This window comes from Cyclospora cayetanensis, unplaced genomic scaffold (assembly GCF_002999335.1).
Source record: "Cyclospora cayetanensis isolate NF1_C8 unplaced genomic scaffold, CcayRef3 CcayRef3_contig_68, whole genome shotgun sequence".
Classification (NCBI taxonomy): Eukaryota; Apicomplexa; class Conoidasida; order Eucoccidiorida; family Eimeriidae; genus Cyclospora; species Cyclospora cayetanensis.
In genome coordinates, this window is record NW_020312678.1 from 182156 (window position 1) to 200560 (window position 18405).

General features: G+C 54.5%; 4 protein-coding genes across 4 annotated transcripts; 2 read left to right on the forward strand and 2 right to left on the reverse strand.

Moving 5' to 3' along the window:
- Positions 1-6058: 6058 nt before the first annotated feature.
- Positions 6059-6568, reverse strand: LOC34618225 (NEDD8-conjugating enzyme Ubc12). Its single transcript, XM_026335403.1, has one exon. It carries the CDS (start codon positions 6566-6568, stop codon positions 6059-6061), a length of 510 nt encoding a protein of 169 aa, XP_026191188.1.
- Positions 6569-7066: 498 nt separating this feature from the next.
- On the forward strand, positions 7067-11368 carry LOC34624404. Its single transcript, XM_026335404.1, has 6 exons — positions 7067-7171; positions 8184-8355; positions 9731-9850; positions 9956-10090; positions 10272-10403; positions 10716-11368. Exons 1-6 carry the CDS (start codon positions 7067-7069, stop codon positions 11366-11368), a joined length of 1317 nt encoding a protein of 438 aa, XP_026191189.1.
- Positions 11369-13698: 2330 nt separating this feature from the next.
- LOC34619525 lies at positions 13699-16021 on the forward strand. Its single transcript, XM_026335405.1, has 5 exons — positions 13699-14255; positions 14833-15064; positions 15278-15426; positions 15466-15517; positions 15650-16021. The coding sequence occupies exons 1-5, from the start codon at positions 13699-13701 to the stop codon at positions 16019-16021; spliced, it is 1362 nt and encodes a 453-aa protein (XP_026191190.1).
- A 750-nt stretch (positions 16022-16771) lies between these two features.
- LOC113146844 (Holliday junction resolvase MOC1, chloroplastic-like) lies at positions 16772-17595 on the reverse strand. Its single transcript, XM_026335407.1, has 3 exons — positions 17266-17595; positions 17021-17196; positions 16772-16865 (listed from the first exon to the last, which is right to left on the reverse strand). The coding sequence occupies exons 1-3, from the start codon at positions 17593-17595 to the stop codon at positions 16772-16774; spliced, it is 600 nt and encodes a 199-aa protein (XP_026191192.1).
- Positions 17596-18405: the final 810 nt, after the last annotated feature.

Here is an 18405-nt window from a genome sequence, read left to right on the forward strand (position 1 = left end):
AGTGTTTTGGTCTGGCGCAAAGAGAGGGATAGAGAGCTGCAGGCGGCAGCCAGTACGTGGCAGCCTACCTCTAGCTCGCGGGCTCTTCCCTTAGAGGTACTGATGAAGGAAGAGCGATGGAAAGGGCGCCGCTCTCTCGCAGCAGAAATGCGTATTTTTTGGGCCTTTAGTAAAGCTATTGTGAATGTGTGACTGAGTGTGCAGTATGGTGTGGTTTTTATTGGTGTATTTGCTCCCGGCGCGACTGCAGTCTCTTCGTCCTGCCCGGGTTCACCAGCTGTAGTTACAGGGGGCACCCGGATTCAGAGGACGGCGGCTCTTGTTGTCCTACATTCTTCGAGAATTAAGGCTTAGCATTCTAATCAATGGCAGTAGAAATAATATGCTTGCACGAATTTAATGAAGCAGAGAGAAGAAGAGACCGCCTCCTGGGTAGTTCAGGCGAGCCCTGCGGTGAACCGAAGGAATTCCGTTTGCGCGAGGAGTCTCCCTCCTATCATGCTACGGGCAGAGAAGGGTTAATTTAGACTCCTGTCTAGAAGTTTGAAGGGGTTTGGAGAGCCTCTGTCAGCATTTACACCTAGCAAGTCGCATCAGGCGACAGAAAAAGGGATAAGAAAGCGACGGAAACTTGACACTGCAGGCATTAGAGCCCGAACGCCGTTGCTGTGTAGTCAGTTGGAAGAGAGCAGCAGCACCCACTGCTGTCCTTCTGGAGCATCACTGGTCTGTCAGTCTTTTTCTTTTTCTCTTTTAGCATTAGTTCTTTTTCTGGTTTTTTGTTTACTTCCAAGGAGAGCCCTCACTGGCAGTTGCGGCAGCTGCTATTGTTGCTTGTGCTACGAACGGCAGAGTCACTTGCCCAGGAGACGGCCTCACAGCTCTACTTGCGCCAAGGAGCTCTTTGCTTCTCTTTCTTTGCAAATTCTCTCGCCAAAGGCGCCCAGGAGGCCTACCGGCAGGCGCGGAAACACACAAATTCGAAGCCGAGGTGCCTCTCACCATGGGAACCCGGGCAAGGACGGCTGGTGCCCGCAAGGAAGGGGAAGCTCACCCTCCCAAACCGAATGAGTCTAAAGCTTCCATTCTTCACAATAAGCTACGCTCAGCTCATGTGACATTGAACCACCCCGGAGGACCTCAGGCAGCTCAAGTTGGTACCGATACTGCTAGCAGCCTCAGCACCACCCCGCCAAATGCAACGACAGCCGCGTTAGAAGTTTCAGCGTTGCCAGGCCCTTACAGAAGCAAATTTTGCAACACAGGTGGAAGAACACACGCAGAAGAGAGGGCAGGAGTGCCCTGTACTGACAGTAAGCTCCCCAAAGTCTTGCGTAACATGCGCGTTTGCTTTTTCCTATAGGCCTCTTGATGAAACCCCGTTCTTAAACACCTTTGCAGTGTCCTTACACTTCCCTCCGAACACACGCACACGAATGGTGGCAAGCCATGAATCCGCATGCCTTTGCCTTTCCTTTCCTTTCACTTCCTCCTTCTCTTTAATGGAGGAGGTGTCTGAACCTGTGTCTTGCTGCTCCGATTGCTCCTGATACTCTCATTGCTCCTGCTGCTACGATTGATCCTACTGCTCCGATTGCTCCTGATGCTCCGATTGATCCTGCTGCTCTCATTAATCCTGATGCTCTGATTGCTCCTGATGCTCTGATTGCTCCTGATGCTCTGATTGCTCCTGATGCTCTGATTGCTCCTGCTGCTCTCATTAATCCTGCTGCTCTGATTGCTCCTGCGGCTCTGATTAATCCCGATGCTCTGATTGATTCTGCTGCTCCGATTGATCCTGCTGCTCTCATTAATCCCGATGCTCTGATTGATCCTGCTGCTCTGATTGCTGCTTCTTGCGTTCCGCAGTGCATGTGATCGAAAAACTTCGCAACCTGCGAGACAGGTGCCTCGCAGAGACAGCGCAGCTGCCGCCTCTGCCCAATGTGTATTTCAACTCGAGTCTGGAGAACCTTGCCTGGTGCGGAATTACCCAGGAAAGACATCAAGGCTCCCCGCAAGTGAAGTCTTTTCCGATTATTTCCCACGGCTTCCAGGAGGCGAGACGACTGGCCAGAGCCTGGGCTGTTGGCGCCGCTCACGACAGACAAGGCTCCCTTCTACCCTCAGAAACTCATCTTTCCGCGCATGCTGAAGCAGCAGAGGCCTTTATGGAGGTGCAGTCTCTGACAGCAGCAGCAGCAGCTGCTGCTTCTAAAACCGCTCCTGTCGCGACAGCAGAAGTGGGGGATGCAGAGTCGCTGCCAACTCGAAAACCGGGGAGGCCAAAGAAATCGAAGGAGAAGCGAAGTGTACCCCAAAGGGAAACGAGGGAGGAAAGAAATACGCATGGAGAGTCTTCTGCTCACGAAGAAGATGTAAGAGTGATCACGATTTTATTCACATGTTTTTTCACGGAGAGCTCTCCTGCATGATGCGCAGCTCTTCAAACAGCTCTCAAGGCAGGCAGGCGAAGTGTGCCGGCATGAGTGTACATACACCCGAAGGCAAGCTGGCGTGGACCTCCTGCTTCTTCGGTATCATTGTGTTGCTACTGCCGCTGCCTTTGCAGGCGGAAAAGATGACTTTGTCGCTCCTACGCGAGAGCTTGTCTGTAATGATGGAGGATCTCGTCGATCTTTGCTCCCCTCGCCTTCGCTCTGCATTAACCCCAGAGCAAAGAAACAAGTTCTATGGGCCGCTTAAGAACCACGCGAAGCATATCAGAGAGTCAGCCATTTATTTTAAAAGAGAATCCTAAACATTAATCCAGCGCCTTTGGCGTGCTCGTACTGAAAAATATCCTGTAGTAGTCGCGCGCATGCTTCATTCAAAACAGGCAGTCTCCGAAAGAGGGCCCCTTCATTTTTCCTTTTTTTCCTTCATTCCCTCCGCTCCTCTTCATTCTCTCTCTCTCCCCTTCATTTTCTGTGCTCCTCTTCATTCTCTCTCTCTCTCTTTCATTGTCTGTGCTCCTCTTCATTCTCTCTCTCTCCCCTTCATTTTCTGTGCTCCTCTTCATTCTCTCTGCTCCTCTTCATTTTCTCTCTCCCCTCCCCTTCATTTTTCTCTCCCCTCCCTTTTATTCTCTCTCTCCCCTTCATTTCCTCCCTCTCTTCCCCTTCATTCCCCACCTTCTCCTTGTGTTTCTCCCTTCCCCCTCCCTGCCTGCCCCTGCCTCGCCTCTGGCTGTCTACCTGCCTTCCTGAGCGGGTGCATATCAGCGCCTAGCACCATCTCCGCTTTCCCCTTGTCCTCTGTAGCTAGTTGCCTTTGGGGCTGTTTGTTTCTCTTGGCTTCTCTGTAATCTGTCTGCGTTGCGTTTGAGCCGCCTCCGCTTATCAGCCTCCCTCCTCCCACTGTGCAAAATGTGTGTTTTTCCGTCCGACCGCAGGACGCAGGATGCTTCCGACTTAGTTGGCTACATGCGTTTGTACTTTGATCGATACATGTTAGAAAAGACAGTCCCTTCGGAAGACGCTTCCTTCGCACGCGTCTTTGTGCTTCTCGATGCACTTGCCGCATGGGCTCCTCCCGTAAAAGGCCACATGAAGCCTGCGAAGCCTCAGAGGGCTATCCGCCTCGGTGCGGACAGCTGTAGCCAGATCGCGGATTTAGTGGAAGATATCCTCTCAGATAAATCAAGCAACACAGGGACAGATGCGGAAGCACAGCCTCAAAACACCGAAGAAGAGCATATTAGAGTTCTTCCGCATCACAGACTCCTGAGACAGAGACCTAGCAAGCGCAGGAGGTGCACCTGACGCTCACCATACACCCGACGACTATGGGTGTCTTGCTATCCCTCACCACTCACCGCAATCACGGTCTCTGTGATTCGGATGTAACATACATAGCCCAGCAAACGGCCGTATCCATATAAAATGGCCGCTTGTTGTGCCTGTCGGTGTGCAGATATGGATTATATAGGTGTGTGTAGTGTATGCTCTATGGGGGTACGGTGTATGCATTAGGGGAGTACGTATAATTAGGGGTGTATGTACGAGACAACCACCACGATACGCTGTACAAAGTATACATATATATATATGATGCAAATCTCAGGAGAACAGCATGGGCATTCAAGCTATTCTGAAGGGTGTGTGTGTCTGTGCGGGTGTGTCTGTGTATGTATGTGTATGTGTATCTGTATATATTTATATATATATATATATATGTTTGTACTACATTAGCCTTCAGCAAGCGCAGCTCATGGGGGCGTCCCACAATGAGAAAAGGCCATACGCCTAAATACGCGTCTGAAGGGCTGTCCGTGGTATCAGACTCACAGTGTTTTGGAAAAAAGTGTTCATATGAGGGAACCGCATACATCATCCCCCTCACTCCACGCTTCCTCCCGTGCATGCATGCATGGGTGGGAGGACACGTGAGGACAGCAGCCGCAAGCAGCAGCAGCAAAGCAGCAGTAGTAGTTGCCACTGCTGTTGCATTGCCATCTAGCGTCAAGTCAGCAGGTGCTGCAGCGAAAATACCGCCAAGAGAGACTGCGGTTCAAAGCAGCGGCTAGGGGTTACAGGTTTGACAAGCTCCTGGCCTCCCCTCCTTTCCTCTCTTCCTTGTGTTTGTTTCCTTCGAGCGTGCGCCAGCCACTTCTGTCGGGTGCCACACTTTGTGTTATTTATGCCTCGAGAGCAGCGCAAAGAGGCAGGCGTCCGATAGGCTGCCTCCCCCAAGGCTTTCCTAGCGCGTTTCCTCTTCAAGAATCCCTCTAAAATAGGAGCCGTCGTTAAGTGTGTCTGGGAGTGGGTGCGTTTGAAGGGCCTTGCCTTTCGGGGACGGGGCAAACACGTCTACATGTATATATTTCCAACTTGTGCAAGAGCAACCCTGTCGTACGAGCGTGGGCTGGGCTGGGGGTTAATAGTTGCTGTTGCTATTGTTATGATTAGCGTGTGTTTGAGCTGGAGAGGGTGCAGCGGGAGGACGGGAAGGCAGTTGGCACACGTACACTGCCCTGCAGCTCGTGGGAGATTTCGAGGGCTTGCGAGAGCAGCAGACCGCAAGCCCATAGAGACAAACAGCCACCTGCCACTGACCCCTCCCCACATAAGTCACCTCTTGCCAAAAGGAGTGGCTGTCGCACGTGCTGCTTCTTCGTGCATCCACTAATAAGTACACCCTTAATACAGCAGCAGGCTTGCACTGCCAAGCGTTGTCGCGCTAAAAAACGAGGCAGCCAGTGCCTCAAGCTGCGGGGCAGCAACTGCACAAGCTGGGCCGCCAGCTTTTCATGGACAGGCGCAGCTAGCTAGCTAGCTAGCTAGCTAGCTAGCGTGTACTACCAGCTAGCTAGCTAGCTGGTAGTGCACGCGCACCTAGGGCAGCTGTAGCTGAATGCCATCGCCACGGCAAACGGCAAGGGAGGGGCAGCTGCGGCTGCCGCTGCTCGCACACATCAGAGGATGGGGGTAAAGGCCTCATTTCCAACAGAAAAGCCCCTCATGCTGCTTCTCACGCGCTGCTCGAAGCCGAGAGGGTCGGTGCGCAGAGTTGCAGCGGCTTCTTGGTTTAAGGGGTCGTTAGGATTCGGTTCCTGCGTAGAAGCGCAAGCGCCGCACTGCGTTAGGGTGGGGGTAAGTGTGTTGCGCATTTTTCTGCTGTGGAAAGAAGGGGGGTATGCTACGGCTGCAGTCGTGAGCGCACATGCTACGCATGGCCAAAGAGGGAGGCCGCTTCTTACAAGAAAGAGATGGAGCAGTCCGTAGATCACAGATGAGAGCGACAGCACAGGCTTCCAGTCTTCTCTCAGAATGTTCAGACAGACATTGCCTTGCAGATCGATGTTCGGATGGTAAATCTGCAAACAAGAATTCTGGAGAGCAAAGCCCTTATGCCTTTAGCCGCGCGGAATATACATATATGTGTGTATGTGTGCCTGCCTGCCTGCCTGCCCCCCTTTCCAAGTGCAGCAGCCGCTTCCCAGCCTTGCATCAGAGCAGCCGCTATGCGGTTCTGTCCCCCTTCTTCTACGGAAGCTTTCCTCAGGCACGTTACTGTGCCTTGACTGCATGAGCTTGTACCTTTTCCCTCTTTTCTTTTACCGCCTTCCCCCCCCCCCACCCGTCCCCTCGCCGTTTTCTGACAGCCTTGCCAGTGGTATGCTTGCCTTGTCTCTGCATTTGACTTTGGGGGGGTCGTGAGGGTAGTTGTCGGGCAGCTTGATAGTGAAGCGAATGCGACCATTTCTCCAGTATCCTTCATCTGGAGTGAGCGTCAGAAGGAACGTCGGAAGTGCTCCCCTTTCGCTTTCTATGTCCATAGAAAGGCAACCTGCGTCTGAGCCTCCCCCCGGAGGGAGAAGGCTGCGCAGCGTGCAGTTAGGCGGAAGATCAAGATCTTCCAAGTCTTTCTGCAAGCGAATATCGCTGGGCAGGATGCGAGGCGCAGCAAGAGCTGCTGCGGGAGCAGCAGCCGCAGAACCTCCTGCTGTGGCGGGGGGGGGCCCCCCTGCCACTGCAGGAGGAGAACCTTCAGAATCTGCTGCAGCTTGCTGCTGTACCCCCTCGTTCGACGCCTTCCGCTTTCCAGGTCCATAGAGGCGCAGCATTTTTTCTGCTGGGCACTGAGGCAGAGGTGTAAATACGGAGAAGCGACTGGAGCGAAGCAGCGGAGGGAGGGAGAAGTGCTAGAGGGAAGGGGGAAGGAGAAGAGTGAGAGGACGTTACAGACGACACATGCGCGAGCTGCTTCTCTCTGCAGCAAAGGGCGTCTCGTGAAGAAGGAAAAAGCACAAAGACGCCTCTAGGCTTCAGCTGCTGCTGCTGGATAGCAAGGCTTCTTCTTCTTGCTGCTTGCTGCTGCCCTTATCCCTGCAGCTGCGGCTAGAACCGCAGATCGTCGGATCAGACGAGAGAAACCTAGTCTCTAGAGGTAGAAACAGGAGGATGCAAGACGAAAATCCACACGAGGGGCCTTCGACTGTGGTATGTACATACACCAGAATCCATATTCGAAGGGCTGCGCTGCTGTATGCCTATGCGCCAAGGCGTGCGCGTTGCGGCGGCGAACGCCCCTGCATGTGCTTACAAGTCGCAAAAAACGTAAAATGGAATTTGTTTTATGTGAGAAAATCGAGGCATCTAAAGCGCAAAACGCGACTCTTCAAGGGGCCTCCTTCGGCAGGGGGGCTGTTTGCTGCGCGGCGGCAGGGGTCGCATGTCGCCAGGGAGGGGGGGCCCCCAGGAGGGCAGGGGGCCCTTTATCTTTGATGGAAGAGAAATACACCCACCCCTATCTGCCTCCTTTTCCTCTCTGCATCTTCTCCAGGCTCAGACCTCGAAAGTTTCACGCGGTCTTATGGGAGTGCTGGATTTCTGCGTCGGATCTCTCTCTCTCTCTCGGCTGTTGCTCTGCGCCTCTCGCACCCACCAGCGCTTCTGAGGCTTAATTAACCTTCTCGCAAAGGCAAGCGCAGGCGCATTTAGCAGCAGAAAAACGGCTGTCTCCTCGGGAGGCCCCTGCAGGCGGAACGGGGTGGGCAGGCGGAGGGAGCGAACTGGAAGGCAGGCAACGCACGAGGTAGCACGCGGAAGCGGGGTTGGACTAAGGGGAGTCGTGCATGCATGCACGCATGCACACCTACTCGCATACATGCACGCGTGCTTGCACGACTCCCCTTAGTCTAACCCCTGCCTCCTGCTGCTGGAAGAAGCGTATTCTCCATCACACGGCAGTGTACGTACAGTCCGACCCGGCGCGCTCGCGTAGAAAAACTGTTTTGCCGGGGGTGATGCGACAGGCACTCTGAGCTGCATGCGACGTTTCTGGCACCTGCCAACGGGGTGATGAGTGGGCTGTCACGGCTGCCGGGCAGGGGGGGCCCCTCGGGGGGGGCCCCCCTCCCCCTGCTGCACGTCTTTGATCATTTCCTTCCTTGGCAGCCACCCCCCCACCGCATGCATCTCACGGTTCTCTGCGGCACGGATTCCTCTCGAAAGAAGCCTCAGCGGGGAATCAGCAGCTGCCCTAAAAGCGCGCATGCAGTCGCTCCTTCTTCCAACCGCTGGTGTAACAACAGCCTCAACGCACACACACACCCCCATTCTCTCGCGTTGAGAGGCATGCGGCAGTGCAGGCAACCCCCGCCGCTTGAAACTACTTGGATGCCTCTCCCTCTGCTCTTCCTGCAACACTGTCCACTGCCGCTGCGGGAGTGGCAGCAGCAGCAGCAGCCGCATGCGCTGCAACAAGTGCGAGACTACACGCCCCCCTCTAAACGAACTTGGGCGAAGCAGAACGAGAAGATACACACGCGACGCCCTCTTACTGAATCCTTCGCCATGCATAAAGTCCATCCAACGCTCGAATGGTGGCGCGAGAAACGTTCAAAGCCAGGTATTCTTGCGTGTACTACTGCTGTTGTGCACTTCTCAATGCGTTCCCCCGCTCTTAATGTCGTGATCTGGTGTATATATAACAGATAGATATTGAAACGTACAAGCATCAATAGAAACATGTACGTATATATATATATATATATATATATATACGTACATGTTTCTATTGATGCTTGTACGTCTGTATATCCATATATGCATGTTCATGTATCTCTATGTGGAATGTTCATGTATCTCTGTACGGAATGTTCATGTGTCTTTATCTGGAATGTTCATGTCTCTCTATATGGAATGTTCATGTATCTCTACATGGAATGTTCATGTCTCTCTGTATGGATCGTTCATGTATCTCTATATGGTATGTTCATGTCTCTCTATATGGAGTGTTCATGTCTCTCTATATGGAATGTTCATGTCTCTCTATACGGAATGTTCATGTATCTCTACGTGGATCGTTCATGTATCTCTATATGGAATGTTCATGTATCTCTACGTGGATCGTTCATGTATCTCTACGTGGATCGTTCATGTATCTCTATATGGAATGTTCATGTCTCTCTATATGGAATGTTCATGTCTCTCTGTATGGATCGTTCATGCATCTCTATATGGAATGTTCATGTCTCTCTATATGGAATGTTCATGTCTCTATGTCTATGTGTATGTCTATGTACGTATGTGGAGTGGTGCTTGGTCTGCGATGCTTTGCCTGTCTAACGCAATATGTGGATGAAACGAGAGGCAATTCAAGACACTCTCTGCCTGCAGATGAGGTCTTTTTTTGTCACTAGGGCACAACCGCAGCTGTGCTGTCGGGTGCTGCTGTACGCCGAAGAGGCATCGCACGCAGGGCGTTTTTCTGTGCAGAGTGTTGGACTCCAGTGATTTATGCGCGTTGGTGCTCTCTTTGCTCCTTACGCTTGAGGTCATGGCCGTCTGTATGTATGTGTATGTGTATATGTGTATGTGTATATGTGTATGTGTATATATGTGTATGTGTGTGCATGTGTATGTATGTGTGTGTATACATGTATGTGTATGTGTATGTGTGTGCATATATGTATGTGTATATGTATGTATGTGTATCTATGTGTGTGTATACATGTATGTGTATGTGTATGTGTGTGCATATATGTATGTGTATATGTATGTATGTGTATCTATGTGTGTGTATATATGTATGTGTATGTATGTGTATGTGTATATGTATGTATGTGTATCTATGTGTGTGTATATATGTATGTGTATGTATGTGTATGTGTATATGTATGTATGTGTATCTATGTGTGTGTGTATATGTGTATGTATGTGTATGTATGTGTATGTGTGTGTACATATGTATATATATATATATATATTGTGTTTATGTGCAGCAACTTTTATGGGCTTTCCGGATCCTTTGCTGCACTCCCTTCGTGGAGGAAGCCTGTACATCGAGCAGATGGATGCGGTTACCCTTGCATGCGTTTCTTTGCGATTGCTGTCTGCTGGCCGTTTGGCTGCTTCTCTATGGGGCCCCCTGGCGAGGCGCGCCGCGGCGTTGGCAATGGGGGCCCCTGCGCAGAGTCTCGCGGTTCTCTTTAAGTCGCTTGCTGCAGCCGATGTACGAGATGATGCCAGTGTGCTGACGCTAAAAGGAGCTCTTTTGGCGAAACTCGGCAAATGCGAGCTTATGGATGTTGCTGCCGTCGTCGAGGCTCTCGCCAACCCCTTCTTCGCATCTCCGAGGCAAGCGATTGGCTCTTGTGGTGTACGTACAGGTCATATGGCGGCAGCGGCCGCCCAGCACGCCGATGCAGCTGGGAGCGCTATCTCTTCTCGCGGGGTTTTTCCTTGACACGCGCGAGCCTGTTCCGATTGCCTGTGCTCGCTTGACACGTGTCTGCTGTTGCTGCTAATGCTGATGCTGCTGCAGGCTGACGGATGCGGCTCTGAGTCATCTGGAATTGCTGTTGCAACATCGAGAAGACTTCGATTCTGAAGAGCTTGCGGCAGCGCTCTGTGCCCTTGTGAAACTCGGCGCCAACGAGCCGCAGCTCCTCTTCTGCTTAGGTAAGAGAGACAGAGATAGGAGATATATATATATATACAGAGAGAGAGAGATTGAAAGATAGAAAGATAGATGCGGAGCCAGAGAGAGAGAGCTCGATACAGAGCCAGAGAGCGAGAGAGAGATAGAAAGATAGATACACACAGAGAGAGAGAGATGCAGAGCTCGTTGCATGTTGCATGGTACATGTTGCATGCTGCGTGCTGCTACACCAGGCAGGAGTCTTTTTGCGCTGAAAGGGCCTTTTTGTGCGCCGAATACGGCAGACTAGCGTCCGACGGATCATGCGCTGAGTGTTTTTTCTGCAGCGGAGCGCCTTGTGGCGTGTGACTTGGAGAGCTTCGAACCTTTGCAGTTGGTGGCGATCATAGAAGCTCTCTGCATGGCTTATCCAGTCCTCAGCACGTGTGTGCAGAGTCAGCGGCCGGAGGAGCTCCTTCTCAAGAGCGTCAGCAGCAGCGGGGGCAGCAACCTTGCAGAATTGACTGCGCATCTGAAGAAGCCATCCCCCGTTGCGTATGCGCTGTCTGAATCTCCACAGACGCCATATAACACCCCCATCTCCTACAGGCCCCCCCCGCCACCAGAGCAGCAGCCGCTAGACAAGGCGGAGGAACTGCTTCCAGAGCAGCAGCCGCTACACAAGGCGGCGGAGTCGGCCAGCCCTTCTTCTTGTCCCCTGTTTGTCTCTTGGCTGCCTGCACTGCTGAATGCTCTGCTGAGGAAGGCTCCTGCAGGAGTCTTTACGGCGGCAGAAGCTGCGACGGCACTCTCCGAGCTCTCTGCAGAGGCCTTAAAGAGTCACGAGGCTTCCCCCACGGCTGCCGATGCTGCAGTGTGCCAGAAGCAGAGCATGCATGTAGACTCTGCAATTGCTACGCGGCGTGCAGCGATTGCTGCCGCAGTCACGGCGACACTGAGAGGGCCCTTGAAACGCCACACAGCCACGGAGCGGCTCTAAAGTCTCCCAGGGCAGTCAGTCTGTGAAGCGGAACGGGCTGCGTGCTGGGCTTTAGTTGGACTGCACAGCCTGCTTCGAAAGGTAGTCGAGAGGGGGCGATTTCCTCCTCGCGACCCCTTTGCATTTCCTCGCGCAGCGTGTGCCTCCCTGCGCGCATGCGTTGCTGGCCTCTAGTTTCGTGGACGTAAGCTCTTCAAGAGCAACAGTTGCTTGAAGGGAAGCGCTCGCAGCGTGTTTCTCGCTCTGCGAAAGGCCTTAGGCACGTCTCTGCGCCTGCCGCCTTCTGTCTGTAAAGACGTCGCACCTCCTAACAGCGCAGCCGGAAGAGCCCAGAGACGTTGCCTGCCTGTCTAGGAAAGGCTTGCTCCGTCCGCGTTTGCGAGGAGGAGGCCTTTGAGAACCCTTCTGTCAGCTCAGCTGCCACCGCTGTCTGGCGGAAAGAGGCTCAGTTGCCTCCCTCAAAGCCTTCTCGTCCGCCGTCGAGACAGGGCACCTCCTGAATAAAAGGCCCTTCCGTCGAGGGGGTCGTTTTTCCACGTTTGTGTGGTGGCAGCAGCAGCTGCGCAGGCTAACATCAGCTGCAGGGTTCAGCCTTGCCGGCTCCTTATCGTAGTGCAAATATACGCAGAACTAGAGCGAGCAGTCACTCTGTCCCTTGCAGGCCACCTATCTATCTCCCTACTTACTCGGCTGCTTGCCTACCTACCTAGTTGTCTGCTTGCTTGCCTACCTACCTAGTTGTCTGCTTGCTTGCGTACCTACCTAGTTGTCTGCTTGCTTGCGTACCTACCTAGTTGTCTGCTCGCTTGCGCACCTACCTAGTTGTCTGCTTGCTTGCCTACCTACCTAGTTGTCTGCTTGCTTGCCTACCTACCTAGTTGTCTGCTCGCTTTCTTGCCTACCTACCTAGTTGCTTGCTCGCTTGCCTACCTACCTAGTTGCTCGCTCGCTTGCCTGCCTGGCTGCGTGTATGTAGGGTGTGCTTGCTCCTTGGAGAGCGCAAGCCTTAGAAGCGAAAGAGGCACCGCGTTAGGAAGAAATAAGCGCAGTTTTTCACCGTTTTTGCGCTCCTACATGCAGCCTCGGCGCGCGGAAGGTCTTATGGGGTTCGTGTGTCTTGACAGCTGGGGGAGGGCCGCGAGGTACTCACCTGGGGAATGGCCACCCCTCTGTAGGGCCCCCCTGGCTTTACCATTGGCATTAGTGTATTTGTGCACCTTAATTTCTTCCGCTTTTACCTAAAACTTCATTTTTGGCTCTGTGTACATTTGCCTCGGCGCTCAAGAGCAGGGGTGGCACCAGCTTCCGAGGCCCTCTAGGGCCCCCCCCCCCCCCCGCGCCTCTTTTCCCATTCTCTCCAGCGAGCACTGCAAGTCTGCAGCAGTCGACAACGCGCAAAAGAGCCAAGGCGACTATTTTAAGTTGGAAGGTCGTGGGTTAGGCGCATTCTTAGGGCGCCGAGTCACCTTGGCCATTCCCCGTGTGTTTGCCGCCGTCCTGCAGTGGCTGCGTTCTCGGAGAGGCTTCTGCTGCCGCGCAGATCCCCTTTCTCCCCCCGCCACCTCCTTCCCTGTACACTGACGCGCACGTGGGGTCCTCTCCAGTGCAGCAGCAGCAGCGAGGAGTCGGCGAAACGGCCAGCCAAAGGCGCTCGCTCTTGCCACCCCCTCGCCTCTCTCCGCTCCCCCCGCCCTCCTCCCATGGCCACCCAGCGGCGCTCTCTGCATGCGTGGCTTTTGCCACTCCCCGCAGTGCTGCACTTCGTGCTGCAGTTCGTGCTGCAGTTCGTGCTGCTGCAGGCCGCTTCCCTCCCCAACTGCTGCGCATGGCGTTCTCCGCCAAGCAGCAGCTCCCTCTCGAGAGGCGCCCTCCCTTTCTTCCTGCCCTTCTCGCCCCCCGACTGCAGACGCTCAGCAGCGGCGACAAAGGCGGCAGAGGGCCTAAGCGCAGGAGCTCCCGAGTCGCTCTCTCCCTACGAAGAAGGCGAGGCACCGTCGCGGAGCCTCTTTTCAGAAGGAGACACCGAGACGGAGGGCTTCGAAGCGTCTGAACGCGACGAGCCGTGGCAACAACAGCAGCAACAGCACCAACAGCACCACCACTACAGACGTTGGGGAGACTGGAGACGCACCAATAACTCCTGGCAGCACCGCGCCACACAGTCGCGACCCCCCTGGGGCACACAGCACTTTAGGCAGCAGCAGCAGCAGCAGCAGCAATACGCATATGATGACTACGCGGGAAGGAAGGGAGGCATGCGTGGTGAGGCAGCTCCTCTGCCGTGGAGGACGCCCAGATGGCAGAGACAGGCTCCAGCAGCCTTTCCGCCCATGCGGGGGGGCGAAAGATATGCGGAGGGAGCGAGGAGAAAGTCTCCTCGAACCTACGGATTTAAGCCTCAGCAGCAGACATGGTCGCCGATCTCGCTTGCAGCTTTTGGAGGGAGCCTCGACGGCTCGGGGGATATGGATGTAGGGCTTCTGCTGCAACACGACGCGCAGCTGCAGCAGCAAATGGAGGCTGTGCTGCCCCTCAGTCTCCCTCCGGAGACGCTGGAGGATCTTGTTGAAGGCAGCAGGAGGCAGCACCTCCTGCACCTAAGCCACGAAGAAGGGCCCCCCCCCATCCACACTTCGGTGCAGGCTGCAGCAGCAGTCGGAAGGCTCCTTCCCCCCGCGGATTCAGCAGTCTACGCGAGGCGGGGAACGTGGTGGTTCCCTCTTGCAGCATCTTACGAGGCTTCCAGAGAACGTCTCGGAAGCCTTGATCAAGAAGCGCAGCTGGAGCTGCAACAAAACATGGCGCTCTTGCAGCTTGAGGCACGGCAAAGACGTCGCAGACGCCTAATCCTCGCGGAGGCACTTGGTCGACATGGCTTGCAAATCAAGTAGGTCTTCCGCTTTACGCTTTTGCCCCTTCTATTACTCCCTTTCTTCTCCCCTCCTTCTTTTGCGTGCTTGTTGGCGAGCCGATGGAGACGGAGGGGGGAGAGGAGAGAGGAGATAGGGATAGGAAAGAGGAGATTGGAAATTGGGATAGGGAGAGAGGAGATAGGGATAGGAGAGAGGAGGGGAGACGGGTGGGGGTCAGAAGGAAAGGATTGATGCAAAAAATTCAATTTTCCGCAGTCTGCGTCTAGGGAACTCCTTCCTTGGGTGTCTTGGTCTTTGTGTGTGTAAATGTATGCATACGTATGTATATGTATATGTGTGTATATGTATATCTATGTATCTGTCTATATATGTATATGTATGTATTTGTGTCTGTCTCTATCTCCCCTTCCCTCTTTCTTTCTTCCTCTCTCTGTCTGTCTCTCTGTCTCCCTTTCCCTCTCTCTCTCTCTATATATATAATTTTGGCTCTGTCTCTGAGTGCCTGTTTGTGGGTTGCGTTTTTCTGTGAGTGTTTGGCACATATTCCCTGAAGTGTTGAGATTTGTGTTGTTTGATGTTTTGGTGGTGCAGTCCGGCAAGCTGGCTGTGTCGAGCGTTTGTTTACCTCAAGCGCACGCCTATTCGGAGCTTAGTGTTTGCTGTCTGGAGGCAGAAGGTTCTAGATCAGCTGTATGAGCCGATGATGCCTCAGCGGGAGGAGGTGGCAGAGGAACGGCAGGAGAGCTCTGGGCTTGCTGCTTTGGAGGAGGACTGGAGAAAACACGTTCTCTGGATGTCAGGGATAGATCTTGCAGCGCACCCCGTGAGCATGCGCGAGCGCATCTGCCGCTGTTGATACTGCTAGCCTAGCGAGGAAGGGGAAAAGGTCTGCAGATGCAGACTTGTGGGGGGAGAGGGAAGGGGGAGAGGGAAGGGGGCGTGTGTGTGCACTCCTTCCTGGTGCTCTGCGGAGCTTAGCGTTGTCGGTTGCATGTGCCTCTCTCTGGTCGTGATTCTGTGTCTTTTCGCGCTGCAGGCGCTGGAGATGGCGCTGCTATCTCGCAAAGAAGTCTTCGTGCAGCGGCGCTATTTGGCAGTGGTCAGACGACACCCCAGTGCTCGTCATCAGTTCGTTCCCCCCGAGGCTTCGGAGAGTGACGGCAGCAGCGACAGCGATCTGGAGGAGTCGCTGCGCTCTCGAAGAAGGCCTCTTCCCCTCCGAAGGCGTGGATGGCTGCCTTCTCGCGGGGAAGTTGGTAATGGAGAGCTGGCAGGAGTGAGCACTAGCAGCTATCTGCAGGAGAGGCTGCCGCGCGCAGAGACTCGACGGTTCGGAGGGCAGATGGCAGTCGAAGACAAAGGAGCCGCGGAAAGGGTGGTCTTGGAGGAGCAGGAGGAAAAGATCTCAGCAGCAACGGCAGCAGAAGCAGCTGAAGAGGAGGCACTTCCGCAAGCGGAGAGTCTCATCATGGCAGAAAAGAGTCGCATGCCACGAAGAAGCCGCCGCAGCGCACAGCAGGAGAAGATAGCGGCGGAAGCCTCTCAAGTCGCAGAATTAGACATACTTCCCACCGAAGAAGGTGCTCCAGCAGCGGGTGATAGCGAGACAAGCGGCAGCAGTGGCAGTGCAAGCACCAGTAATAGTAGTAGTAGTTCTACTGCAACCACTAGCGGGGCGGGGGGGGAGACGTTGGCAGAGGCACAAGGAGAGGGTGCGATGCTCTCCGCTGCTGTTGCAGCGGAAGAGTCGCCTTCCGTCGAGGCTGGTGAAGGGGAGTAGTGAGATCCTGTGATTGCAGGAGCTTTTTTCGGGGGTAGACTGCTGGCTGCGATTTTTCTCGAGGCATTTCTCTCTCTCTCTCTTTCCTGAGAGGACGTTAAGCAGAGTAGAAGAGGCGCACTAGTGCTGCCACCGCTGTCTTGGACGTAAGCGTCTGACACCGCATTCCTACTCTACGTGTTTCTTTCTCCCTTCCTTCCTCATTCCCCTCCCTCCTCATTCTCCCAGCTTGCGCAACGGCCCTCCTGTATGTCTCGGTGTGTCGATACACCGACGCTCTGTGTGCACCTGTTGGCGGCATGCATGCTCATCTTTGGCATGGCTAGTTGCGCCTCCTTGTCTTTCAAACTTCGGCTTCGCGCATGCGGTATTCCCTGCTCTCCGTGCATGCATGCAATGCACACGGCCGGCTGGCGTCAAGCCCCATACTCCCCAAGAAGGGGGACAGTCTCTAGCTCGCGATGTTGCCGCGACAATAAAAGCGCTGCTGCTGCTGCAGCAAGTGCAGGCGCTCTTTACTCAGTAGGAAACTGTGTGTGCAGCCTTAGGCAGAGCCGCTGGGGTCGCCCTTTCGTAAGTGCTGCCGATCTCGCAGCCGCCGATCGTGTTTAACAACCCCACCAAAAGGGACGGACAGACGGCCTCTCTGCTGCAGGGAGGAGCTGCCATATCTGCTATGGCGAGGAGACACTATTTCAACCCCCCTTACAGTTTCGTAACCCTACACGCTAGTTCGGAGCGCTTGCACGCCTAATTCTGCAACCTTGAAAAAAGGCACTCTCTAGCAGCAGCAGCAGCAGCAGCAGCACACCTAGGCATTCGTGCTAGCCGACCGAGCGCAACTCTAAAGCGCATTCGAAAACATCAACTGAAACGACGCCACACTGTGGATCATATTTGCCACAGCTTAACCAACTATACTGTCTACAGTCAAAAAATAAGAATTCCAGGATAACCTAAACAAGCCCACACCGTCGCTGCCGCAGGATCTGCACCTGCTCGTGTTCGTCTCCCCCCCTTAGAGGCGATGTTGGTGAATCGCCGTCAGCCTCTAACTGCTCTTCTGCATCTGCGCGAGAAGTCTCTCCACGATCCGCCTTTTCTGTGTCATCGGCTGCAGCATCCGACGAAGTCGGCGCACCCCCTCCTGCTTCAGCGACGCTTGACACTGCAGCCTCTGCTGCTGCTGCTGCAGCATCGGCCCCTGCTGCTGCAGCAGCAGCGCCATGTACAGGAGGAGGCGCAGCAGCGGCAGCAGCGTCTGACGAGCTTGTGCTTTCCCCTGCAGCCTCTGTGGTGCCCGCTGCAGCAGCGCCTTCCGGATTCAGCGAAGCGTCAGATGGAAAGCCAGCGGCAACGGCGGGTGTGATGCCGCGAGTGTTTCTTTGCTGGAGCGCCGTTTGCGCAGTTGTGGGGGGAACGGCCGCTCCAGTTGTTGCTGCCGTTGCTGCTGCTGCAGCACGCATTTCTGGAATGCGGAGCGCGAGCTGTATGGCGAGGAACGCCCACACCGCGAGCAGCGTGACAGCGAGGAGTAGCTGCGTCCAAAAACGTCGATCTTCTTCCCTCTGCATCGTGTGCACACATATATACGCCTATACACATGTATACACACAAACAAAGATGCAGCGGCAGCAGCAGCAGCAGCACTAGAAGCGGCAGGCTGGTGCTTGTAACACGCAATGCAACTGCCAAACCTGCAGCAGGAGAAAGGCCGTCTCTGCCTCATGGCTCCATCGCGCGCACGTCTCTCTTCGAAGCCTTACCGAGAGGTAGACGGAGAGCACCACAAGGAGGGGAGGGCTCTCTGCTGCTTGCTGCTGCTGCGCTGCCTCTGCTGCACGAGGATCTGTAGAACCCCACAAAAAGCGTCCAGCCGTGGCTGCAAAGCCTCGCCACACACGACCCCTGTCAGGGGCCCCCCGAAGACTCCCCCACAGGAGGAGGGGGGCCCCCCCTAGCCAGCGTCGCAGCAGCCGATGCAGCCATAAGCACGAAGCGCGCAAAAGCCCCCATGCTCCCAGCAAGCGACTCCCCGGAGGCAGCGTCAAGTCGGAAAGCAGCTGCCAGTACAGCTGCAACATCGCAGGCAGGCAGGGTAGCAAACAGGCTTCGAAACCACGAAAGCTGTCCACACATGTCGCGCTGCACTTAAAAAGTGCGCGCTCGCGTCATCGCACACACGCAGCAGCAGGAGGGAAAAAAGAGAGAGAGATAGAGAGAGAGAGAGAGAGAGAGAGAGAGAGAGAGAGAGAGAGAGAGAGAGAGAGAGAGAGAGAGGAGGGGAGCAGACGTTAGGACTAGAGTAAACATCGACGGACCTATGCCGGCTTCTACTGGTAAAACGATTTACCTCTTTCTGCAGTTCATGTGCAGCCTCATGT